General features: G+C 39.9%; 1 protein-coding gene across 2 annotated transcripts; it reads right to left on the bottom strand.

The window, feature by feature from the left end:
* Positions 1-10,128: 10,128 nt before the first annotated feature.
* eno1a (enolase 1a, (alpha)) lies at positions 10,129-20,284 on the bottom strand. Of its 2 annotated transcripts, none has more exons than XM_034087417.2 (12): positions 20,175-20,284; positions 17,913-18,007; positions 15,033-15,128; positions 14,817-14,875; positions 14,006-14,075; positions 13,493-13,626; positions 12,777-12,999; positions 12,227-12,424; positions 11,575-11,776; positions 11,371-11,479; positions 11,206-11,264; positions 10,129-10,618 (listed from the first exon to the last, which is right to left on the bottom strand). In XM_034087417.2, the coding sequence occupies exons 2-12, from the start codon at positions 17,995-17,997 to the stop codon at positions 10,555-10,557; spliced, it is 1,299 nt and encodes a 432-aa protein (XP_033943308.1). In that variant the 5' UTR covers positions 17,998-18,007; positions 20,175-20,284; the 3' UTR covers positions 10,129-10,554. The 2 variants fall into 2 exon arrangements, with proteins under 2 accessions (XP_033943308.1, XP_033943306.1); XM_034087415.2 differs by lacking the exon at positions 14,817-14,875 and adding an exon at positions 14,478-14,536.
* Positions 20,285-22,864: the final 2,580 nt, after the last annotated feature.

Below are 22,864 nucleotides of genomic sequence, written 5' to 3'. Positions count from 1 at the left end.
CCGCTCCCCTCTCCTCCTTTAAAGGATCTCATTTCCATAGATGTGCCCTTTTTATGATTGCATATTATAAACACGTTAAAATACACACACGTATTTTCCTCAGTCACACGCTAAGCACTTCAAACCCTTTACAACCAATCCCTGGCCTGAAGGGCAAAGCAAGTATCTGAATGTCACATTTACATTCAACACACAAAACAGATGACGGACAATTTCTCTGTGGTGCAATTACAGCTGACTAAATGTGGGACTGTTCAGCATCAGAATAAACTACCTTCTTAAAAAACCATCACGTGAATTAATACGATAAGTCTTTATGAGCAAGTCCTCTTTTTATATCTTTGTACATTGGCAGCATGCCTAGAATTAGAGACGGATCCCCTTGATAAAGTGCATATGTGAAACAGATCTGCTCTCCGACAACAACAATTGAAAAAAAGCAATAATAGAAAATCATAATTTGAAAGAGAACAGAGAAGCAGAGATTTCATTTGAATGAAATCCATACTTGTGTTGACTCGCAGTGTATTGCCTTCCTGTCTTCTCATCTTGCTCGCTAATGTTTCTTTCATGAGCCAGCCCACTGCATGGTGACATTATAGCTACAGCACTTCCACAAGTCCCCGATGGATCAGGAAATGGTTGGCGTAAAACACAATTAGTACGGTCCATATGGCTGCTGGTGGAGGAGGAGCAGGAGCGCTCCCCCGTGGTCCCTATAGAGGCCCGCTCTTTTGTTACCTTAAAGATCAAACTGTTGTCATAATAATGGGGCCATTTCAATTCTGTCGCTTTTCTCCGTGGAGCCGCACTACTTGAACAGATCCTCACATTGTGGAACGACTCCTGGAAAATACATTGGCAGATAGCCTAATCAATAGTTCCTTCATCGTGATTAATGGCTCGTATTGAATGATGGAGAACTGTAATGTGAGGGGAGCTTCACTTCCTCATTTGTGCGCTCGGCCCCATCGATTGGTTACAACCCCCAGTTTTGTTGACCAATGGAATGTGCTGATAACGGAGCGATGCGTTCTACCTATGTAAACGGAGCACAGAGAGAATGATTTACTGTGCTTTAGGCGCGTCTCATTCTCTGATAGCTCTGTATGCCCTGCCTGACAAGCATTTTCTTGCCTGAGAAACGCAGACACCTTTTACTGAGTAGAAGCGAACAACAACAGCTTGAGGCAACAGATTTATTACAAATTGATCTATTAGATAGCACTGCTGTGCTTCGCTGTTTTCTACCCCCCCCCCCCCTCCTGCTCTCTGACAGCCATCCCCCTGATGGTAGCTAGAGTGTATCAGAGTTGAAGTGCTACAGTGGCGAATCTAAACCCAATCCTCAGAACTCATTTTCTCTGTGCCGGCTGCTGGAACTGGGGTTTGCACAGAGACAAGATGTCCATCCGTAAAGCTTCGGTCGATCCAGCACCTAAACCCAAGGCTCAGCCAGCTCTAGAGGTGTGCCTCACCTGCAAGGGCGAGCAAGGACACAGTTTACCCAAGGCACCTCGTGAGCATGCGAGTGCAACAATGTCACCGGGTCACTTCCTCATGGCTGCATGAACCCGGGGCTCAGCAATAGCTTGTGTGCTGTCTCCATTAAAACATTGGTCACAGGTCTGGGGTCTGCAGCTCTGCAAACAGACTGTGCCTCATGTGCAGTCACAACATCAGCGCAGTATTAGTCACACAGGCAAGAGAGCACAACCAGCACATTGTAAAAACATGTATGCAGGATTCGTCTCCACAGTGTTGGAAATCAATGTCTTGCATACCCAGTATTGTACAGATGAAAGCACATCTTAATAAGCCATTACATCCACTTTAATTGATGACAAAGACATGTTCGTCGGGACAATAGACTGCTGTTATTGACAAATCTCTTTACAAAACAATCAATTAAATCAACCGCATCATTTAGACTTGCAAATCAAGGTGGCTCTCTGATAATAACAACAAAGTGACTGTTGGTCTTAATCAATGTGTCAGGAGGAAACACAGTAGATATTTTTGTTGTATACAGAACAACACTATGGCGCTTAGCCAAAAGCAGACCTTGTATTAGACAAGCTAATGAATGACAACTCTGTTAGCATTCTGCAACAATGAGACTAATCGATTAGTAGTAGTAGTAGTAGTAGTAGTAGTATAGAATATATAATATAGTATAATAGAGATTTCATGCTTTCTTTGTTTTTATACATATTAGCCTAAACATATTTGGGGTTTGGACTGCTAAAACAAGACGTTTAAAATCATTACCTTGGACTAATTAAATGGGATGGAGGGTTTTTTACAATTCTCTGACATTAAGACTAAACAATTAATTGAGAAAATAATAGGCAGATTAATGAATAATGAAAATAATTGTTAGTTGCAGCTTACTGTGTATAAATCAGTCAAATACACAACACAGAAAATCCCCTATGCTTAATGTTGAGCTAACAAAGCAGAGGGCAGGTTAGGTTTAGTAGCATATTCAAAGACACACATCACTGCTGAATAACACTGCTGTCAATTGTTACAATCACTGATAGAAAACTGCACACACTGAAGAGCTCCTTTCCTTTAATCACCGCCATCTTTCATCTGTGCTACAGAAGAAAAAAAGCACGAGGAGATAAGGGCTATTGCCATTAAATGTGTGCGTTGTTAGAAAGGGCATCATCTAAAAAGACGTTGAAATATTCTAGTGAGAGCTATATGTCTAAACATCTTCAGGCAGGTAGCGGCAGGGGGTGTGCGCACTAAAACACTGGTATGTATTGTTTGTGTTTCTGCACCACTAGCGCCATGCCGTGTCATTACATGAGGCAATCTCTTACCTAATCAGCACTGACACACACACAGCGGCAAAGCACTCCTCCTCATCTCTCTCCCCCCTTTCTCGCCCTCTCCTCAGGGGCCAGCCAGCTGATCCTACACCATTTCATTTTCCTCTTTCACTGAGATGGCAAATGGCTGACTGTTATTTTTTAACTCTTTCAATTCATGCTTTTGGGCACTGTAATTGAGTAATTGCTATTATTAGTCCATGTTGCGCAAATGCTGAAAAAAAGGCTAGTAGTAATAGATAGTGTTTAACTAATAATAAGTGAGATTAATGAGGAATCTGTAATACTGCCAACATTTTAATTTGTGTGCAATAACTATCTTAACAACTACGTCTTCGAATCAATGTCCCATCTTTACTGTTGCTTTAGACTCACACATATTAACCCTGCATTTCGAGTTATACAAGAATACAAGCCCTGATGTACATATATCACAAAAGACACTGAAGTGTGATGACATGCAACACTTTGCAGTCTCATTGCCTCAAAGCTATATACAAATTTGAACAAGGCAGATATGGAAAGAACTTGTTTTTTTGCTGTACCTAGGACCTGCCAAGAAGCTGGCAACAACACAATGTGCCTCATCAGTGAAGACGTGAATCCATGCCAAGCCAGGCCCAATAAGACAGAGGCGGCATTTGCAAGATGAAGTGCAACCGACTTCACCATAGCTGAGCTCAAAGAAAAAGCAGATTTGATCACATCTAGAACATCAAATACCACCGGCAGTATGTAGCAAGACAGCTCACAATTGTTAACACGGATAGAGTTTGCCGATGCCATCTCCTTGGCACAATTGTGGAGCTGCAGAGCTAGGCCTGAATCAAACAAAGATGAGATATGATGCTTGGATGTTCTCTTATGAGAGGTGAAGGGAAGCTGTCAGAGACCACAAAAAACATCCAGCATCTTGCCTCTGACTTGCTGGGATAAGCCAGTAAGGGGGAGGAGGGGAGGGGGGGATGCCTGCCTCGTTTCTGCCAGTGTGCCCTGTGCGTGTCAGTCCAATATCTTAAAACAACACATGCAAGGCTTTGCTACAGCCAATTACCCAGCTCTTGGCACGGGAACTAAAAAACATCTTTGGAGAACAATAAAGAGAGCTTGGCTTGTTGTGCATGCTGTCAGTAAATGCTGACAGATTGTTATTTTTAATGAATATACAGCACTTGAATGGCCCATCAAGGAGGTCTTCGAGGGAACATTGCTCCTTTGTTCAGAGCATTAATTTTCGATGTAACAGCCAGATATCTTGCGATGAAATTTATATCAAACAATGTGCTGGGAAAAGCCAAATCCATGTATCCACTTGTTTCACTATTGTGCTGTCTTTGCTGCAGCTATGCATGGTCATTATAATACAACTACGAGGCTCACTTTCTTAATTACAAATCTGACGTCGACAGATGCTTGATTACACATCATTTCCTGTGTTGGCTCGGTCAAGCAGACATTTCAATGCCTACCTACCTTTCCTGCCGACATAATTTCATACTGTTAGATGAGATCCCTGAGCAAAAGTCACAATAAATCCTCCTAATCACCTTTATTTGAAACACAATAGCTTTGCTGAGAGTAAAATGCTCCTTTCAAAATGCAGGCTTGCCACTGCGATGACAGGTTATAGCACCGTCTCGTACTGCAACACAATACCACAATACCTCAGTGTGCTTTGAGACTAGACCCAGGCGTTATTATGGGAAATCGTTTTTCATGACAATTCATGGCAAAGGAAAGATGATGTGACGGCATATTGGTGAAAAAAACAGCAAGATGCCATTCTGGCGCAGCATGTAAACATTGAATTCCTGAGCATGTGTATTCAGAAAGAGGTGTCTGATCGCAGTGAAAAGGGGTTTTCTTTAACATTGTCTGGCCTTGCTACATATTACTCAGAGAAAGCTGCCATTACTCAAACACACATTAGTCATTAAAAGGAAAATAGCGGGGTTATTACACTTCTCTTATCATTACTCGGCTGCCATTACAGCCACCCAGATAGATTAACATTCGATGGATGGGGTGTGTCATTGGATATGTGTCTCAAAGTAATTTTACCCACGGCTGCTCTTGAGATGCCATTCAAATTGAAACACTATAAAAACACCCTGACCTCCTGACCCCTGAACTAACCAGATAATGTGGATTTAAAAAGGACTTTGCACATTATAATGAATGTCAGAAATGTTCTGTTTAAAGCTATATTGTAAATTATCCTTTGGTTGTACCTGAAGAAATCTCTTTCTACAAAAACAATAAACCCAACATTAAGGTGCTTTTCTGTCAGCGCTGTGCTAAAGTAATAATCAACGTATAGCCTGTAATGGCAGCCCTCTGTAAAATAACATAGCATGTTTTCAGTGTAAGTGGTAGTTTAAGAAATTCTCAATCACAACCAGTAAGCAGGGGGAAATGCCAAAACATCAGATTAACCATATGGAGGATATATTTGTGAAAAAGTGTCTGCAATGACTTCATACAGGACATGTCTAGCAAAATCTAATTCATTGTATGCGTTTTAAAATATATATTTTTCAAAGTAAATGAGGAATAGTATATGCTAGTGTTTTATTTTACACCTCACTGTGTACAGACATTGTTAGGCTGAATGATAGGGCCAAAATCTATATATAGATATTTTCTTAGCTTGTTAAGTTACATAACAAAACATCATGTTTTCTGGTGATTCAATAACCAATAAACTATACAGAATAACAACAAGGTAAAGCCAATTCCTGTATATTCCTGTGTGAAATATATACTTGACGAATAAGATGTACTGAGTATTTTCACATTTAATTAAAAAAAAAGTACATCCGCAAATCAAAAGTAATCAAATTAATACAATAGCTTGATTGAACAACACTGGCGTATTCCCATAAGCAAATTTCTAATTAGAACACTAATTAGAATTTATTTAACGAAAAAGTGGGTTCCAAGTAGACCTTCACACGTTTTTCTCCACCATCATAATGCAGAAACTCTGTCCTGTTTGTTATTACTATAATAACGTAGGCGTTATTATGGTGCAAAACGATATCTCCATATATAATTTCACTATGATATGATTCCATTAAATGGACATTATTTATCATATTGACTCAAAACCCAGCCCTATAGCTGCAGTATTTCTCTCAAAACAATTCTGACTATAGGAGCATATATGTTTTCTTGCCTAACACACTGTTGCTATGTAATAGACATTACATAATGTGTGTATGAACTTTTCCAGTTCAGTGTCATCCCATTACCGAGTCATGTCAAGGAAGCCTGAACAGGTGGCAAAAACTGAATAGATATGATGTTGTAATGGATGGCAAGGTAACACGACTGTTACATTGTTTACAGTCATTAAACAGAATGTTGTGTGAGCATGTCTATGTTTGACAACACTATTCTGTCAGGATATCAGATCATTTATTAAAGATTGCCTTATACACTAATGTGGTGGCTCTTTGACAAGTAGGAAATGCTTGATGTCAACATTAAATTACTTTCTTTCAGTGGACTGAAAATAGCTTGGCATTTATGGAACAGATCAGATGTTTCTCACGCCTTAGATCATTGTGCAGAGTGTATATTCATTAGTTATGGCGAAGTCCACAAATGTTCACGGTTATGTAGTCTGTAAGGCACGAGAATGTGAACTAGTCAGTGAGTCATAAGCACTCCATAAATATAAATCACTAACTATTAATGGCTCTGGCTAGTCAGATACAGAGACAGACATTAACATAAATAGAAACAATCCTGATAATCTATTTTAAAAGGACATACTCTGCATGGTGTCTGTAGCCAATAAGTGTCCTTTGTTTACCTTTTTTCAAACTTATTATTATTTATAACTTACTCTTACCATAAGCAAAAAGAACACTTAACTGATAAAAGCATAAACCCAGTAAATATAACTATCCCTGTACCTTCGTATTGAAGTCACTAGTACTCAAATGTTTTTGAACTACTCAGCCTGCCAGAGGTGAAAAGTGTGTGTCAATGCCAGTTTTGCTTACTCTATTTTTGGACAAATTTCTCCCATGAGGATTTAACAAGACGTGCATCTTTGTTTCCAAACGTCAACATGAGTGTGTCGTTATCTTGTGTTGGCTTTGTTTAATCCAACCGCTGAATTAATCACAAACTGTAAGCCAGATAACAATAATTTATCACAAATCAAGCACACAAAGACAGCAAGTTAGCTTCCCCAGCTAACGTTTCCCTGAGCTAATGACAATAGCCGAATGGGCTCAGGCTACTTCCTGGAACAGAGATACTACACTTGGTGATTCAAAATGGGAAAACCGTTGCTATGGGCTGTTGCAAGGCAAGGTGCACGTCAGAACCGAAATGCGTTTTAATAAAATGAAGCCATGTTGTGTGTGTTACAATTGCTCTGTGCTAACCGGTGTCAACGAGCTGTTTGTATCCAGACATTACACTGCTCCTTGCTGGCATTCCCAATCAGTGCTAGTCACTGGCGCTAGCAGCTAACGTCGGTCCATGGTAACCAGCAACAGTAAGGGGCAAACAAGACTATCAGCTAACTAGCTAGCGGATGCTAATAGGCAAATTAGCCAAAAAGCTAGCAAGCAAGGGTGTACGTTAACAGTCCAACGTTTACAAACTGTTCCTTCATATGTGTCATGTTTTGCTCGTTTGCTGATAAACGTCAAAAGGCAAAGAAGACGGCAGGTTGAAGCTCATGGCACTTACCTTAAAGAGCTTGATCTACAACATCTGTGATTTGTTTGATGAGGGACTGCAACAACAAACAATAGCAGCAGCAGAGCAGCAGCAGCAGCAGGGGCAATTAGCCAACGTTAGTTAGCCAAGTGTCGCCACTACACACAGAGTAGCACAGCAGCTGCAGTGCCACCTGTATATCTTCTCTTATGTAGCTATAGCGTAACGCACTACGTTTGATATAATGCTGTCATAAATGATGGACTTGAGAATACAGAGGGAGTAATCGTTGCCGGAATGCTGAGACTAGTGTGTGAGGGGCACTCAGCATGACAGCATCCTTCTTCATCTTGGGGTGAGAACAGTCGGGGGGTTCTCAAAGTTCAACCGGTAAAATATCGTCACCCACTGGCCAAAAGTGGGAACATCCACAGAGGAGAGGGGCGGTGTGGGAGTCCTCGGGGTGTCTTTGCTTTAGCAACACTTGGTCTATCTTCATCCCTATAAACCTGTGATACTACCAGACTATATTTGGACTGTCAGTGAGCCAGAAGAAAATAATAAAACCTCTCTCAGGAGATTTGAGTGTACTGCAGTGTTGAATATTATAGTTTACAGTAAGGGCATATACAATACAATTAAAATGCATACACATAATTCCTTAATTGGAAATTACATTAGAAAACATGGCAAAATAAACACAGTAGAATTTAAAAGAAAATAAGGACACATTTATAATGAAATGCACAATAAAAAAAGGGGGAAGACAGTGGAAAACACTGGCCATTTCATTTAGAATTGCTAAACCCCTAAAATAAAATTGAATCTATCGAAAGGCGTACAGGGATTGGGATTATCTCTTCGGTAAAATAATTTTTACCTTAATTTTTTAAGGTAAACTAAACTGCAATTTAAAATAGCAGCACATAGGCCCACTGTATTCCTAATACAAGCCACAATTATGTGTCTTCTTTTTGATTGATTTTAAAAAAATGATGATGCCTACGCAATTCATTATTTGTGATTGTGAGGTTCAAAACTCTTTTGGAGAAAAAAATGAATTTGTGAAATTAGCACACATTAAAGGTGGGGTAGGTAATTTTGGAGAAACCAGCTCGAGTGCGCTAGAATTTGAAAATACACAACCGGACAAAATCTGCCACTTCCTTACAGAGCCCCTCCTCCAACACACACGAACGCGCACATGACCAATGAGGGCATGAGATAAATTTGTGCACAGATGGAAGAAGGTGACAGGCAGGTAGGCCATCCAGTTATTTTAGCTGGGCCGGCTAAAATGATTGGTCGTGCTTTTTACAGTACAACGGCTTCCACAGATGAAATTGTTTTATGTATTTATTGTCAAAGCATTTAATATATTCATTGCTATCGGGATGTTAAGAGCATTCCCTGGAATATATAACAAAAAGTGTTTCTGAAATAAATGACATACCCCACCTTTAAAGGTGGGGTATGTCATTTATGTCATTATGTCATTATATGTAATTTATGTCACCTTTAAAGGTGGGGTAGGTACGTTTGAGAAACCGGCTCGAGATACTTTTTACACATTGTCCTAGTTTGAATACATTTAAATACGTCTTATTTGTATCTTTATGATGATTGTAGGTGGGAAAATTGTGCCACTTTATTTTTACAGAAACATGCATTAGATGTGATGAGCCCAGAAAAGTGAAATTCAAATGTCATTTTGTTCGAATTCGGATTTCTTATTTAATTTCAGTGAAATGTACTGCATATATATCACCACTAGATGGCACAGGTCTCAAGGAAAAATAAATGAACCAATGCAGTTTCCTAGAAATTCATTTAAATCTCAGGCTACAGTCCACAGCTGTGATATCAATTTGGAAGTCGCCCAGATTAACTCTTACCCTTTTGAACTTTCTGTAAAACATTAGTCCATTGAAGTGTGTATAAAAAGTGTTTAAGGAAATATGCAACAGAGGATGTTCACAGAGTGATAAAACTCTAATGAATGCTAGATAGTTTCTTTGTACCAGTGATTTGTAATACATCTCTTTTGTGACGACTAAACAATGGAGACAGGTTCATACAGGGCACATACAAAACAGGGAATTGGTGTGGCATAGACCCAGCTGGCAGCCCCCCCAGGTACCATACCACCGGTGAATAGGCCCTCGTTTATTTTGGCAAGGCTCAGTACAAAAAGAGCTTGCAGAGAGCTGCTGAAATATTTTACCCGGGGGACAGAAATGTCGTCTCCGAGCACTGAGCTCATGTTTCTGCCTCTCGGTGGCACTCGGATTACATCACACACACACACCTCGCACAGAAAGAAGCAGTTTATGAGGAGGCCCTTCACTGCATGTACTCTGTGAGAAAGCTATGAATCCTAAATGATTTGTAATCATAACCTTGCTTATCTTGAAAATAATCATTATAACTAAATTGATACGGGAGTTGTTACGATAAAATTAAAAGGTTAACACATCACTGAGGCTGATGCAAAGAAAAACTCAGACTTGATCTGACAATAAAGTGTAATTGTATTGGAGTCTATAGTATGCCCACAATCAGTCAGCACATGAACACATTGATATAAAAAGGAAATCACATGCACGTTTCAAACTATGTTTATTACATATTTCTGCCAATGCTTACAGCAACACAAAACCTTTTCAGATGTGATACATTGCACATACAGTACTGTCACTACTGCTTGAGGCAGAGACGCACTACAGTCACAGTAGCTCAAACACTCAGTAGAGGACCAAAAATCACTACAACTCACAAAAAACTAAACCAAAGTCTCTCACACGGTTACACAGACACAAACATAGGACCAACACTATTTAGGAGATAAAGCGTAGTTTAAAGATGAGCTGAGCTGTGGTGTAGCTGAGGCTTCTCCACGCCACAGACCAGTGTTGGACCTTGGATTTCAGCAGTAATCTCTCCGTCTTTTCTCCAGACAGGGCAGGCGACCTAGCGTGGCGTTTATATGTGGGGATTATTCATGAGCAGAGGTCACACAGGGACCAGCTCAGATGGGGTGCCTGAAGTCCTTGCCTGCAAAACGGGCCTTGGCGCCGAGCTCCTCTTCAATCCTGGGAGAGAGTAACGACAGTTTGTTAAAATGATGGATGGTGTCAAATATCACACAGTAACTGCCATACCAATGCACTTTTGTTTCCCCTTTACTTTATAACAGCCGAGATCCTTATAATACATTTGCATGAAAGCACTTTGTCTAACCTAACCCATCTAAAGTCCTCATGCTGAAACTGTTAAACAAATATTCTACTCATCTAAAGGAAGAAAGAGCCTACGTAAACCACAACATGAGTGGAATACTGCAGCTTGTTTTTATTACCCGTTTGCTTTTCACACAGAGAAACATATAGCTTCCTTCCGGAACAGAGTTCCAATAATTAAAATTAAATAGAACAGACGTTTAGATCTGATTATTAAGAATACCACATTTTTTTATCATTTCAGTTTAAAAACTGGCTATAGTAAATCATATCATATTATATATACTTATACAGATTGTATAAGATATTCATTTTCCTTTTTTTTCTTCCGATATCCAATTCATGGACTCATACTGTTAATAATGTTCAGTGTAACTGTAAATGGGTGATTAGGACTTTATTTAGCCATCAGAATTGTAATGTTTTGGGACTGGACTCACCTGAGCAGCTGGTTGTACTTGGCCAAGCGCTCAGATCGGCAAGGTGCACCGGTCTTGATCTGAAAGAGGGAATAAATGAAATATGAGAACTACTCTGTAATGTGTACTGAAGGCATGCAAATACAAGTCAATCTAAGAATATTAAATAACTTGTGTGTTTAGTACCTGTCCAGTGCAGAGGCCGACCACCAGGTCAGCGATGAAGGTGTCCTCTGTCTCTCCAGAGCGATGGCTGACCATCACGCCCCAGCCGTTGCTCTGAGCCATCTTGCAGCTAAAAGAAAGAGACACACATTAGCCCCGTCAGCCTGCTTAAACTTTATTTACTTTCTAATATTTTGGTAACACTGCTCTGTGTTCGGCACTCACGCCTGCAGGGACTCTGTGACGGAGCCGATCTGGTTGACCTTCAGCAGCAGGCAGTTGCAGGACTTTTCAGCCACACCCTTTGCGATGCGTTTGGGGTTGGTGACGGTGAGGTCATCGCCCACCACCTGGATGCTGGTGCTGGCTGTGAAATTGCTCCACGCCTGCCAGTCATCCTGGTCAAAGGGATCCTCAATGGATACCACTGTTGCATAGGAAGAAGGTAAGAGCAATGTCACAGCCAATCATAAATCAAGCACTAATAAATATATTATCAGAAACCTTAAACCTGCAATAATTGATGTTTTGACCACTTGGAGGCAGTAGAAACAAGCAGCTAAATTATCCAATATGTCCACCAGCTATTTTCTAAATTTGAAAGGAGTGTATAGTGTTGTGCTTATGATTGACAAGGAACTAAATATATTACATTTGACATGGATAGCTTATGTCCATACCGTTACATTTATGCTTTTTTATATATCGCCATAGGTCCACCTGTTGTTTTTACATGTCCTCACATGTTCGAGTGTGTCAATCATGCTTTTCCTTTCTGTAGTTATATTAAATGGCTCTCATTTATAACTGTAAAATGTCTCTGGGAACAGTGAGGGTTGCAGGGCTTTGAAGAAGAGGATATATTTTAGAAACCCACCGGGGTAATCTTTGACAAAGCCCCTGTAGAGGTCGGCCAGCTGGTCTGGGGTGATGTAGCGGCTGGGGTCGTCGGGGGACTTGAAGTCCAGGTCGTATTTTCCAGCCTTGTAGAACTCAGAGGCAGCCACATCCATGCCAATCACGATCTTGTCGGTGTAGCCGGCCTTAGCGATGGCATTCTTCAGCAGCTCCAGAGCTGAGATAAAAATAACATATTACAGTAGACATTTGATAAGAGAGTCAAAACACTCACTTCTCAGGAATGAGTCACCACTGAATACTCCGCTCCACTGGGGCATTTGCCATATCAGCCCCTTGACGTGACACTGGAGTCAGAGGCTGGCTGAGTTTAGGTCTTAACTTAGAAACCATATGTGTGTAGAGTGAAGTACTTCCCTCAGAGGTCTAAGAATACAATGCCCTCAGGATATTCCCTTTAACCACACAGCAACAACTTTATATGCAGCTGGATGTAAACTCTGTTAGCCTGTAATGAAACTCTATATCAAACTTATAGTTTAGATTATAGTTTTATTGTTTCCTCTCACCTTCCTTGTTCTCCAGGATGTTGGGGGCGAAGCCTCCCTCGTCTCCTACATTGGTGGCATCCTGGCCATATTTCTCCTTGATGACATTCTTCAGGTTGTGGTAAACCTCTGCACCAATACGCATCGCCTCCTTGAAGGTGCTGGCTCCAACCGGCAGGATCATGAACTCCTGCATGGCCAGCTTGTTGCCTGCATGGGAGCCGCCGTTGATGACGTTGAAAGCCTGAAGGGAAGCAGAGAGGATTGTCTTTCAGCCTAATGGAATCACAACAGAATTGAAATGTATCGATCAAGTTCAATGATACATGTGTTTTAGGCCTATTTGCATTAGGATTAGATTACATTCAACTTTCTTGTCATTGCACAGAGTAAAAGTACTTAAGACAACAAAATGTAATTAGCATCTAACCAGAAGTGCAAAACAGCAGAAAGTGCAGTGCTGTTCAAGTATAATATTAATATATATATACATGTGACGGATTAAACAAACTGAATGTATTTACAGTATGAATATTATGAGGAGGTATAAACATTATTTAACAGCAGTATGATAATAATAATACATTTTATTTAAAGGCGCCTTTCATGACACCGTACAATTTGTTAAATATACTAGGAGGTAAAAGCAACATATATAGAAATTAGAAACAGTATAAATCATGTATAAAAAATATAGGAGTCTCTAAAAAGCCTGTGATAAATGAATTATTGCTCACAGGGACGGGGAGGATGACTTCAGGGTTTCCAGCCAGGTCAGCGATGTGGCGGTAGAGGGGAACGCCCTTCTCTGCTGCACCGGCCTTGCACACAGCCAGGGACACGCCCAGGATGGCATTAGCTCCAAACTTAGCTGAGGGAGGGGACACAAATATTTCAATATGTTCTGTGTAGACTGCATTCAAGTAACATTAGCGTCTTCTGATATCTTTATTCATTATGCATGACCTTGAAATAGTTTTGGTTCTAATCGAAGTATCTGTTGTACAAATGCAATGTTTACATGCCTATTAAATGTGTTTATTTTATTGTTTTAAGCTTGTGTCTATTTTAATCTTTGGTTAACTGTCAAAACTGAATATGACTAGTCAAGATACAACCAATTTAGTGTGGAAAATTGACATATTTATGAAGGGATTGCTTCACCTAAAATACATATGGAAAAATCTTTCACCGTTGATAAATTATTATTATTAAAATAACATAAAACACAAAATGAAGTAGCCTCTTACACTTGTTTTCTGTGCCATCCATGTCCAGCATCAGCTGGTCGATCTTTTCCTGCTCAACAACGCTCACATTCTGGATCAGACAAAAAATGACAAATTAAATTGTAAATCTGGAAATAAGTAACATATACTAGGTTTAATTTGAACTTGTTAGTTAAAAAACACACTCAAATAATGTTAGCATAATCACTGCATATCAGTCTATAGCTACCTTTGATATTAGATTGTTATAAATGCAAAGGTAAAAAAAACCTGATGCCAAATTGAAACAACTGCTCAATATGTCCGTTTTAAGCCTTACCATATGTTTGAAAATTCGATTTATTTCTAAAGATTGTCAGTACTGCTGTAAATGAAACTTTTTGTAATCATTATCTTTAAAATTGTCGAGATACATAAATGATTAATTCAAGGAACGGGTTGGCTGAGTCTGACAATAGCACAGTGATATTAGTCAAACAATAAACGGTCCTACCTTGCTTATCAGTGCAGGTGCAATTGTTTTATTGATATGCTCAACAGCTTTTGAGACACCTGCAAGGGACAAGCAGACCGTAACTGACCCAGACAGCAGAAGACATGCAGAGCAGGCGGGACAGATGACCACAGAGGACCTCATCCAATGTGTAGATTATCCTGACCAAATATGATTTAGCCGTCTATGATTGTCCTCTTTGACATTTTTCTTTCTTTTCAGATCTGTGAACATCTTTGTGCCCGTCGAGATTAGTTTCCAAAAGGCAAAGCCATTCGTCATGCTGCTGTGCACGCCGATTTGTAAGAAGGTCATTCTGTTATTCCACACTATATTTACCTGGTTACACAAAGCAGGGGCCAAGAATTCATTAACATATTTAACTGCTCTTTTGACTCCTAACAGGGTGAAGAAAGATGGAGGAAATGGAAATCAAGAAGGAGGAGATTGGTACAGACAACAGAAAATAAAGTGGTGTTGAAATGACATTAAAGATAGGTAACAGGATGGAGGTGACCAGAGAGGTTGTAGGGGGACTCCGATTGGACAGCGTACCTTTGCCCATGTAGCGTGTTTTGTCATTGTCACGGAGCTCCAGGGCCTCGTAGATGCCTGTGGAGGCACCGCTGGGCACTGCAGCTCGGAAAAGACCTTGGAGACACAAAGAGGACATTTTGAAACAGTCATTCCCTAAAAAAGGGCTGAATCATGTCCAACAAGCAAAGGACTAAATCAATGTATTTTTTCAAGTCAGCCATTACCATGACATTCATGGCTGTAAACTATGTGATGACTTTGTGATATTCATACAGCACAGAAAATGCATGCATACATCTGGCATTATGTTACAAGGGGCTACTTGGTATTCAAGGGAACAAACGGCAAGTAAAAGGAGACGCAGTTTAATCTGCTAAAGGCTCTTAATGTCTGTCCAGAGAGAGAAACACAGCATGAGTGGTGTGGAGGAAGTCGTACAGGCTGTGCGACAGACGGCTCCGATGTAACAGGGGGAGACAGGCTGCCGACTAAGTGGCCATTTCTGCATGGTGGCTGCAGAGCCACCATTTCAAGTATACTACGTCATCGAGTGACACCAAATGCTGGGCATTTAAACAGTCCTTCGGTGCCACTCGATGACGTAGTATAAAAAAAAAAATGAAATAGTGGCTCTGCAGCAGGTTTACTCGACATTGAGAAACGGCCAGTAAGTGCAGGCCAAGCCCCGCCCACATGAGAAGATGGCCATTTGGGGGATTCAACAGAGTAAGGAGGAATTGGGGATGAGCCAAAAAACCTATTGAGTTTGCTCAGTGGAGCGGCCGAGATGGTGTGGTTCTGATGAGATTTAGGGTTTAGGACAGGAGGCTTAATCCAGGTTTAGCAAATCATCTGCATCAAGACATCACCTAGCCACAGCTGTGCGAAAACAGGATATGAACTGAGACGCCATACTATCACATCCTACTAGCATTTTATCTGGGCTGAGACCTATGACCTATATACAATCAAAACTAGGTCATATCATAGTGACAGTGACTGTAAATATCTCTCTAGAACACCAGAGTAAGCCTGCTGAAATTATATAATTGACACGTCTGCAGCATAAGAGGTTTTCTAGTATGACTGTGACCGAGTGGAAAGCTGGTTACCTAACGCAGCAGAACACATCACTATGACAGACGTGCTCTGTGTGCAGCTCCCTCACTTTGGTCCGTGGTGTAAATTATGCCAAAACAGGCCTGGCAGACTTAAAAAGGGTTTTTTATAAAGAAAGGTGCTGTTTACAGTAAACTGGAGCACTTAGTAAACATCCCAAACTAATGAAAGCAGGGCAGCAAAATGGAGCAGTCGATGTATTGAAGCCAGTGGAGGCACTCACTTCCATGCCAATGGTCATTGAGGTTGCTTCATTAACATTCTCGGGACATTTCATTGGGTTGAGCTGGTCCTTTGTTTGAGCTCTCGGAACAGAACTGCTCGCCAAAAAACTTCAATCACATTCGAGCTATTAGTACATTGAAAATATTGATCTCAACCGTAGGCAGACATGTCATACATAAAGATGCTTATGCTGCTTCATTATGTAGTCCAGTGTACAATAAGGGAGGGAGCTGCAGATTTAACACATTATATCTTCCTTGAATGCAATTCCGAGATTTAACTAATCTCATAGATTTGCTAGAAGATCCTACTGTATGAGCTATCTGTGCCCTCAAACAGGAACCATTACAGTAACAGAATGCCGGACAGGCAGTGTGATATTACAGGAGCTATTTTCACACATCCACCATCTGATCTGACCCACTCTGGGCCGGGAGCTGGCTACAGTGTAGGGCCACACAGGATTGACCATCTTTATCTTCAGTTTAACTAGTTTTCACTCTCTAGTCTAGACAATCAAGAAAGACACTAAAAATGTATGTCACTTTTATTATGATATTCTCAATGCAGCATTACAGGTGCTGGAAAATAATTACATATTTGAACTTGTAACTTTGTTTAAATAACCTAAATGTGTGGAGGTTGAAGAAGAACTAAAGTTTGATTTATACATAATGCTGCAATATATCTTTTTTTTTTTAAGTCGCCGATCATTATGTTAACTTGTGAGATAAGTACATTTGATTTGATTTTGCGCTAAAGTATTTTAAAAATAAAGTTACTAAGAGAACTGCAGTTTTAAATGTAACTATCCTTTTATTAGTGCCCTTAGAGTCAGTTAAATGTTTTCCATAAAATAACATTGGAAATTATTTCCTTATATTGAATCTATAGACATGTTTTGTATTTTAGATAGATAGAATAGATAGAATTTGAGGATGAAACCCTCTTTAATTGTCACACATACATGCACACAGCACACACATTGAAATTGTACCTCTGCATTTAACCCAGTACTAGGAGCCTAGCACTAGGAGCAGTGGGCAGCTATTGTATAGCCAAAACCCGGCTATACCCGAGGGCACCGAGCCTTCGCAGCAGCTGGCCCCAGGCTCTGGAACACTCTGCCCCTCCATGTGAGGTAGGCCCAGATCCTAGGGGTTTTTTAATCTACTCTTAAAAACACACTTCTTCTCCCTGGCCTTTTAGTCAGAGCGGAGCACGACTCCTGACTTTTCCCTGTGTTTTTTTATATATCTGTTGTAATTTATTGTCTTTTATTATGAATGTAGTAATGTGTTTTTAAGTGATTGTAGTATTTATTACATGTACAGCACTTTGGCCCGACCAAAAAATGCTTTTAAATGTGCTTTATAAATAAACTTTGATTTGATTTGATTTGAAGAAGCAGACACTCAACAATGATATTGCATATTTACCTTTTACTGTGCAGCCTTAATTGTACTGTGTTCCACTTAACTATTTGTGCCACACCTATTTCTTAGCCTACCAAGTAGAGGAACACATAAATATATACACATCATAGTACAGTACCTTTCTTGGTGTAGAGGTCAACCTCCACAGTGGGGTTGCCACGGGAGTCAAAAATCTCACGTGCGTGAATCTTCAGGATCGACATGGTTCTGGTTCTGCGGATGAAACGACAAATCAGTAAAGAGCTGCAGCTATAGGCCAAGCAGACAGACCCCTGCACTGTTACTCAGGGAAATACAGCTTTGAGTCATAACAGTGAGTTGGCAATAATTTCAACACTAAATGACACAACTTGTGTCACTCAAGCAATAAAACACATTACCCTTGTGTCACACAAGGTTTTATTGCTTGAGTTTGAAGAGTATGAATGGAGCTCATGAATTAATAAAGGAGCCATCTGAATCAACTGTTGGAGGCTGGCCAGGATAGAAGGCATGTTAGTCACACAAGGGCGTGGCCTATGCAGCAAAATCTCTGGTATATTCAGGTTTCTTAATATCTCTGATTACAAAACAGTATTGCAAAAAGCTTGCAAAACTGATTTACGAGAATTACTGTCCCACAGGGAACTGTTGTTAACAGCAGTGAAAGATCACAAAAAAGAAAAATGGTGATTCACTTGGCACACATTTTTGGCTTTTTATTGTCCCAGTTCTACTGTAATAATATGGTATGAATGTCTGAGCAGCAGAGTAATCCCACAGAGCCTTTGTTATCACTCTGAACTGCAGTAGCAGAGGACAGAAAATGTTTTAAGCTTTACAATCAGGCCTTGACGCTTGTTGCCCTACTGATTTCATTGGTTTTATCTGACTTGCCTTACAAGCACTAACTAGCCTATCTATCTATCTATCCACTCTGTATGCATGAGTGAACGTTGAGTACAGCCACTAGTTAAGTTGTACTGCAGTTGAATCAATGGAAACACCTCGGGCCCTAAACACTGACCCTGTTCTTTAGTTAAATGGAAATATATTACAGTTTACTGGGGCCTGATTTAAATTCCATTGGACACCCTATCAAGATAAGCCTGTTTTATTTAGGCAAGTCATATAGATTTGGGTGGTTTTTAAACAACAAGAATGTGTGCTTCTATTGTTAATATGAAAAAACTGAAATATATGTCAATCATTCTTAAAGTAAGATACAGAAATATAGGAGCAAAATATACATATCAGATTTGAGATAAAATAACAAGAGTAGATTATAACAATATATCCTCTTAATATACCTTAACCTAAAAACTTTTCTGACCTTCTTGTCAAAGAAAGCTCTTAAAGATATTCTGATGTTCACTATTTTATGACATTTTATAGACCAACTGACTGATTCTTGTAAAAAGTTGTTGATCAGTCATTCAAATAGTTGTTATTGGCAGCCCTAACTATCTATAGCAGATACACTATATTTATATCATGCATGTTTCACGTGCACATTGCAGTAAATATCCATCCTTTTTTTGTTTAATCTGCACTCCATCCAACCGTGGAGAGCAAGGAGGTAAACTGGCAGAACAAAATGGCAGCCACAGATAAATACATAATCAAGGCTTGATACCTGATATGTGTGTGTGCATTTAAGTCTGGCTTGTTCCTTAATTTGGCTGCATTAGAGTCTGCCAGCAAGCTATATCTGTGTGTATTATTTATCAGAGTAAAAATAACTCAAAAGAAGAACAAAATTAAACTTGCAGTATAAACTTACAATGTCACTAACTGAGTGACGCTTTCGAGTATTTTCTGAGAGTATAAAGAGAGTATAAAGAGACACACTGAGTGTAACCTTACTACATACAGTAATTTTCCTACAACCGGTGGACACACCCCCAAATCTGCTGCAAGCAACTGGTAGCTCTCTGCCTGAGCCTGCGTGCAGCCTGGATGTCTCACACACATCACGACCCGTAAGTCTCTACACAAATATACACCAATAATGGTTCTTTAACACATTTAGGGGACTGTTGGAAGGTGGTCTTGCAACTTGACGCCCATTTCCCCAAACAGCCTGGAGCTCTAAATGGAGTGACATCTCGCCAGCTGACGGTCAGGTTTAAAAATAGACGCTGCGATATAAAACTACTGCATCCTGCGAGCCATAAAACCAACTTATACTGTAGTTGATAATACACGATAAAACGCATAGTATCTGCGAACACAAAGGCAATACTTCGAAGTCATCAGTTGATGAGGAACGCCATGTACAGATGTATAAAAGCAGAGTTAGTTTAACAGCATATCTAAGAGTAGTCATTTTACATTTTGATAGCTGTTGTCGTATATACAATATGCATATAAAAAGCAGAAATCAAGATGTGATAGTTACCTTTTCCGGGCCTAACTGTGTGCAAGGAAGGTGCTGTCTCTCTCTCGTGCGGGCAGGCAGACAAGGCGCTGGTGACGCTTCGGACTCGCTGATAAGTGAGCGTGAATCAGGAAGAGACGCAGAAACGAAGCCACGCTATTGGCTGGGACTGGCTCACGAGGCAGACAGTGTGAGGAAGGATGCACGTTCACCATCAGGAGGCAGCTTGACTGATGCGAATGTTTTAATTCCTTAGCATAGACACAAACATTATTGTCAGTGAACACCAAACATATGTGCATACAAATAGTAGGTTTCTCTTATTTGGGATGAATTATGGGAAATGTAGTATTTTCTTTTCGTGTGATGATGAGAGAGGCAGGACACAAAAAGCTGACGCATTCTGAGTACGTGCAGGAAGGCATGCAGGGATTTCCGATGCAGTGGTTCAGTGTTGGTCACATGTCTGTTACGGTCACGTTTTTTGGCTCTGAATCTCTTTTCCCATCACGAAAATGAGAGACTACAAATGTGGGCATTTCCAACAAGATCAGACACCAAGTAGACTGGTGGTGGTTTTAAGATCAAAAGACGTCTAGGAGTACGCGACTGGATGGGAAATGAATACTAGGCTACTATTATTTTTCTCTTACATCAACCATATCAGTGATACAAATACACTTGTGTTAAACGACACAGTGATCCCAGAATAAGACTATTTCAATGTTTCTGCTTTAGATCCACACCTTATTTGCATAACCAATTTGTTATTTTCTTAGCACATATTATTTGACATTGGAAGTGTTTATGTAGGCCTATATATTTTTTCTTTAGAGTATGAAAATGAAGTGCTACGTTATGTGTATACATATATTGACACATACATATATATAAATCCAAAGATAAGTAAATGGTGAGTTATCCCCAACACATCTTAAGGATTGTCGCTAGAGGACACAGGTTTGGTGCAGCTGCGCAGTGCAGGCAGTGCAGCATCATGGTTCTGGAGCTACAGTGTGATGAAAGCCTGCTGCAGTGACCTTGAGACTCAGTCAGTATTAAAACCAACTGCGCCATCTGCTGCTCACATGCTCTCATTAAAATGTCCCTGCAACAAGTGCCTGCAGCAGACATGTGTTATTATGTAGGGATGGAGGAATTTAGTGACTCAATATATTTAGCAAACAAGCAACAACAATTCTCAGTCGGAAGAAAAAACTCAAAAGAACAATCTTTTGTATTTTGAAGCGATGCCATGATGGACCAACATGTTCTTTTGACCAGTTAATTTCATTCTGAAAGAGCTGGTATTTTAGGCTAGCAGAAATGGGAAAATGCCAAATGTTAACTTAAAATCTAAACAAAGTTGAAAAATAAATACAGACTCAGAACACATTATTAATTACTCGTATACAAACGTATACAAACGTATACTTTGATGTCTTGTTGGAAAGTGAAAGGGCAATTTACGGTTGATGCAGAATACAGTTCAGCAAGTCAAAAACAACTATTGTTAAGTTTTTGATTGGATGTTCAACTGAAAGTTATACAATTTGCTAACACAAGTTTGTTTACTTTCATACTGAGTTAAACAAGACGATCGATACCACTGTCATGTCTGTACGGAAAAGATAAAGCAACCAGACGTGAGGAAGCATGAGTTGTCAATCCTTTTAAAACATTTCCCCATAGCCAAAGATTGTGATGCCAGGCAGCCTGGGGCTGGGGTGGAGGCCAAGCCAACAGTGAAAGCTGCATGTTCTTGAGGAATTGGCTTAATATGAGCTCCTGCGTCTTTGCCCTCTGGCTCCAACAAATCCCCAAAACAGGAATCCACACCTGCTATGATATTGTCAGAAAATATGACATGTTTCCACTGTAATATGTATAATTCAAAAATATTGATGTGTAGCATTATAGAGACGTTTGCTGTATTATAATGTCATTGCCTCCGTTAAGCAGCAGTGGTTGTTCTGGACAGCTTGCAGGCTTGAATGTTTACAGCTGATAGAGTGAGGCCTTTCTGACGAGCCTTCAGGCTTACTAGACCTTGGTTTAAAAAATCAATAAAGAAGAAAGCCCTTAAATTCTTTCTATTCCTGGCATGTCTTGATCCGAATGGCTCAACCAACAACAGTTTGTGTTCATGCATACACAATAACTTGAGTCACTGTCATGGAATTCTTGTTAACACATAACTTCCGCAGTTATCAGTATCTGATGCATGGTCTGTGTGAAATGTCATTCTTCATACCCCCACATACAGCTAAAACAGTTTTTTTAATGGAAAGAAAATGAAGCTGCCATTAAAATGTCAATAACATATCTTCATCTTATTGCTGTGATATATTTTGTTGTTAATTCTGTTATATTGATCTTATAGTCTTGTTGATTGAATCATCACAGCCAAACAAGTTTCTTCCAACTCACTGCTGAGTTGATCAAACTGTTGGCAACAAATACTTTTTTCTCACGGTTGATGGAAGACACTGTAAACTGAATGAAATGTCAAGGTACTAACAGTCATATGGTTTAAATGTGGCCCTTTGACTGTAACGCCATAAAACATCTTCGAAAAGAGATTGTCAGGAAGTAAGGTTCTTGGTATTTCACCCAGGAGGGTACTGGGAAAAATTGGAAAAGTGACATTCAGTGAAATAAATTCTCAGCTGACTCAAAAAAAAGCAGGAAGACATTTTAAAGGTCAAACT

Source organism: Pseudochaenichthys georgianus, chromosome 7, assembly GCF_902827115.2.
Source record: "Pseudochaenichthys georgianus chromosome 7, fPseGeo1.2, whole genome shotgun sequence".
In the NCBI taxonomy this organism is placed as follows: domain Eukaryota; kingdom Metazoa; phylum Chordata; class Actinopteri; order Perciformes; family Channichthyidae; genus Pseudochaenichthys; species Pseudochaenichthys georgianus.
The sequence above is the reverse complement of the archived record's forward strand: the minus strand, read 5'-3'. Positions and strand labels throughout refer to the sequence as shown.

Bases quoted from the DNA above. Each gene is read 5' to 3' on its own strand.
- eno1a (XM_034087417.2), bottom strand. From the start codon at position 17,997: ATGTCGATCCTGAAGATTCACGCACGTGAGATTTTTGACTCCCGTGGC. The intron at 15,129-17,912 runs GTACTGTACTAT...TGTGTCTCCAAG, and splicing joins TGACCTCTACACCAAGAAAG to GTCTTTTCCGAGCTGCAGTG. The intron at 10,619-11,205 runs GTGAGTCCAGTC...ACTCTCTCCCAG, and splicing joins AAGTACAACCAGCTGCTCAG to GATTGAAGAGGAGCTCGGCG.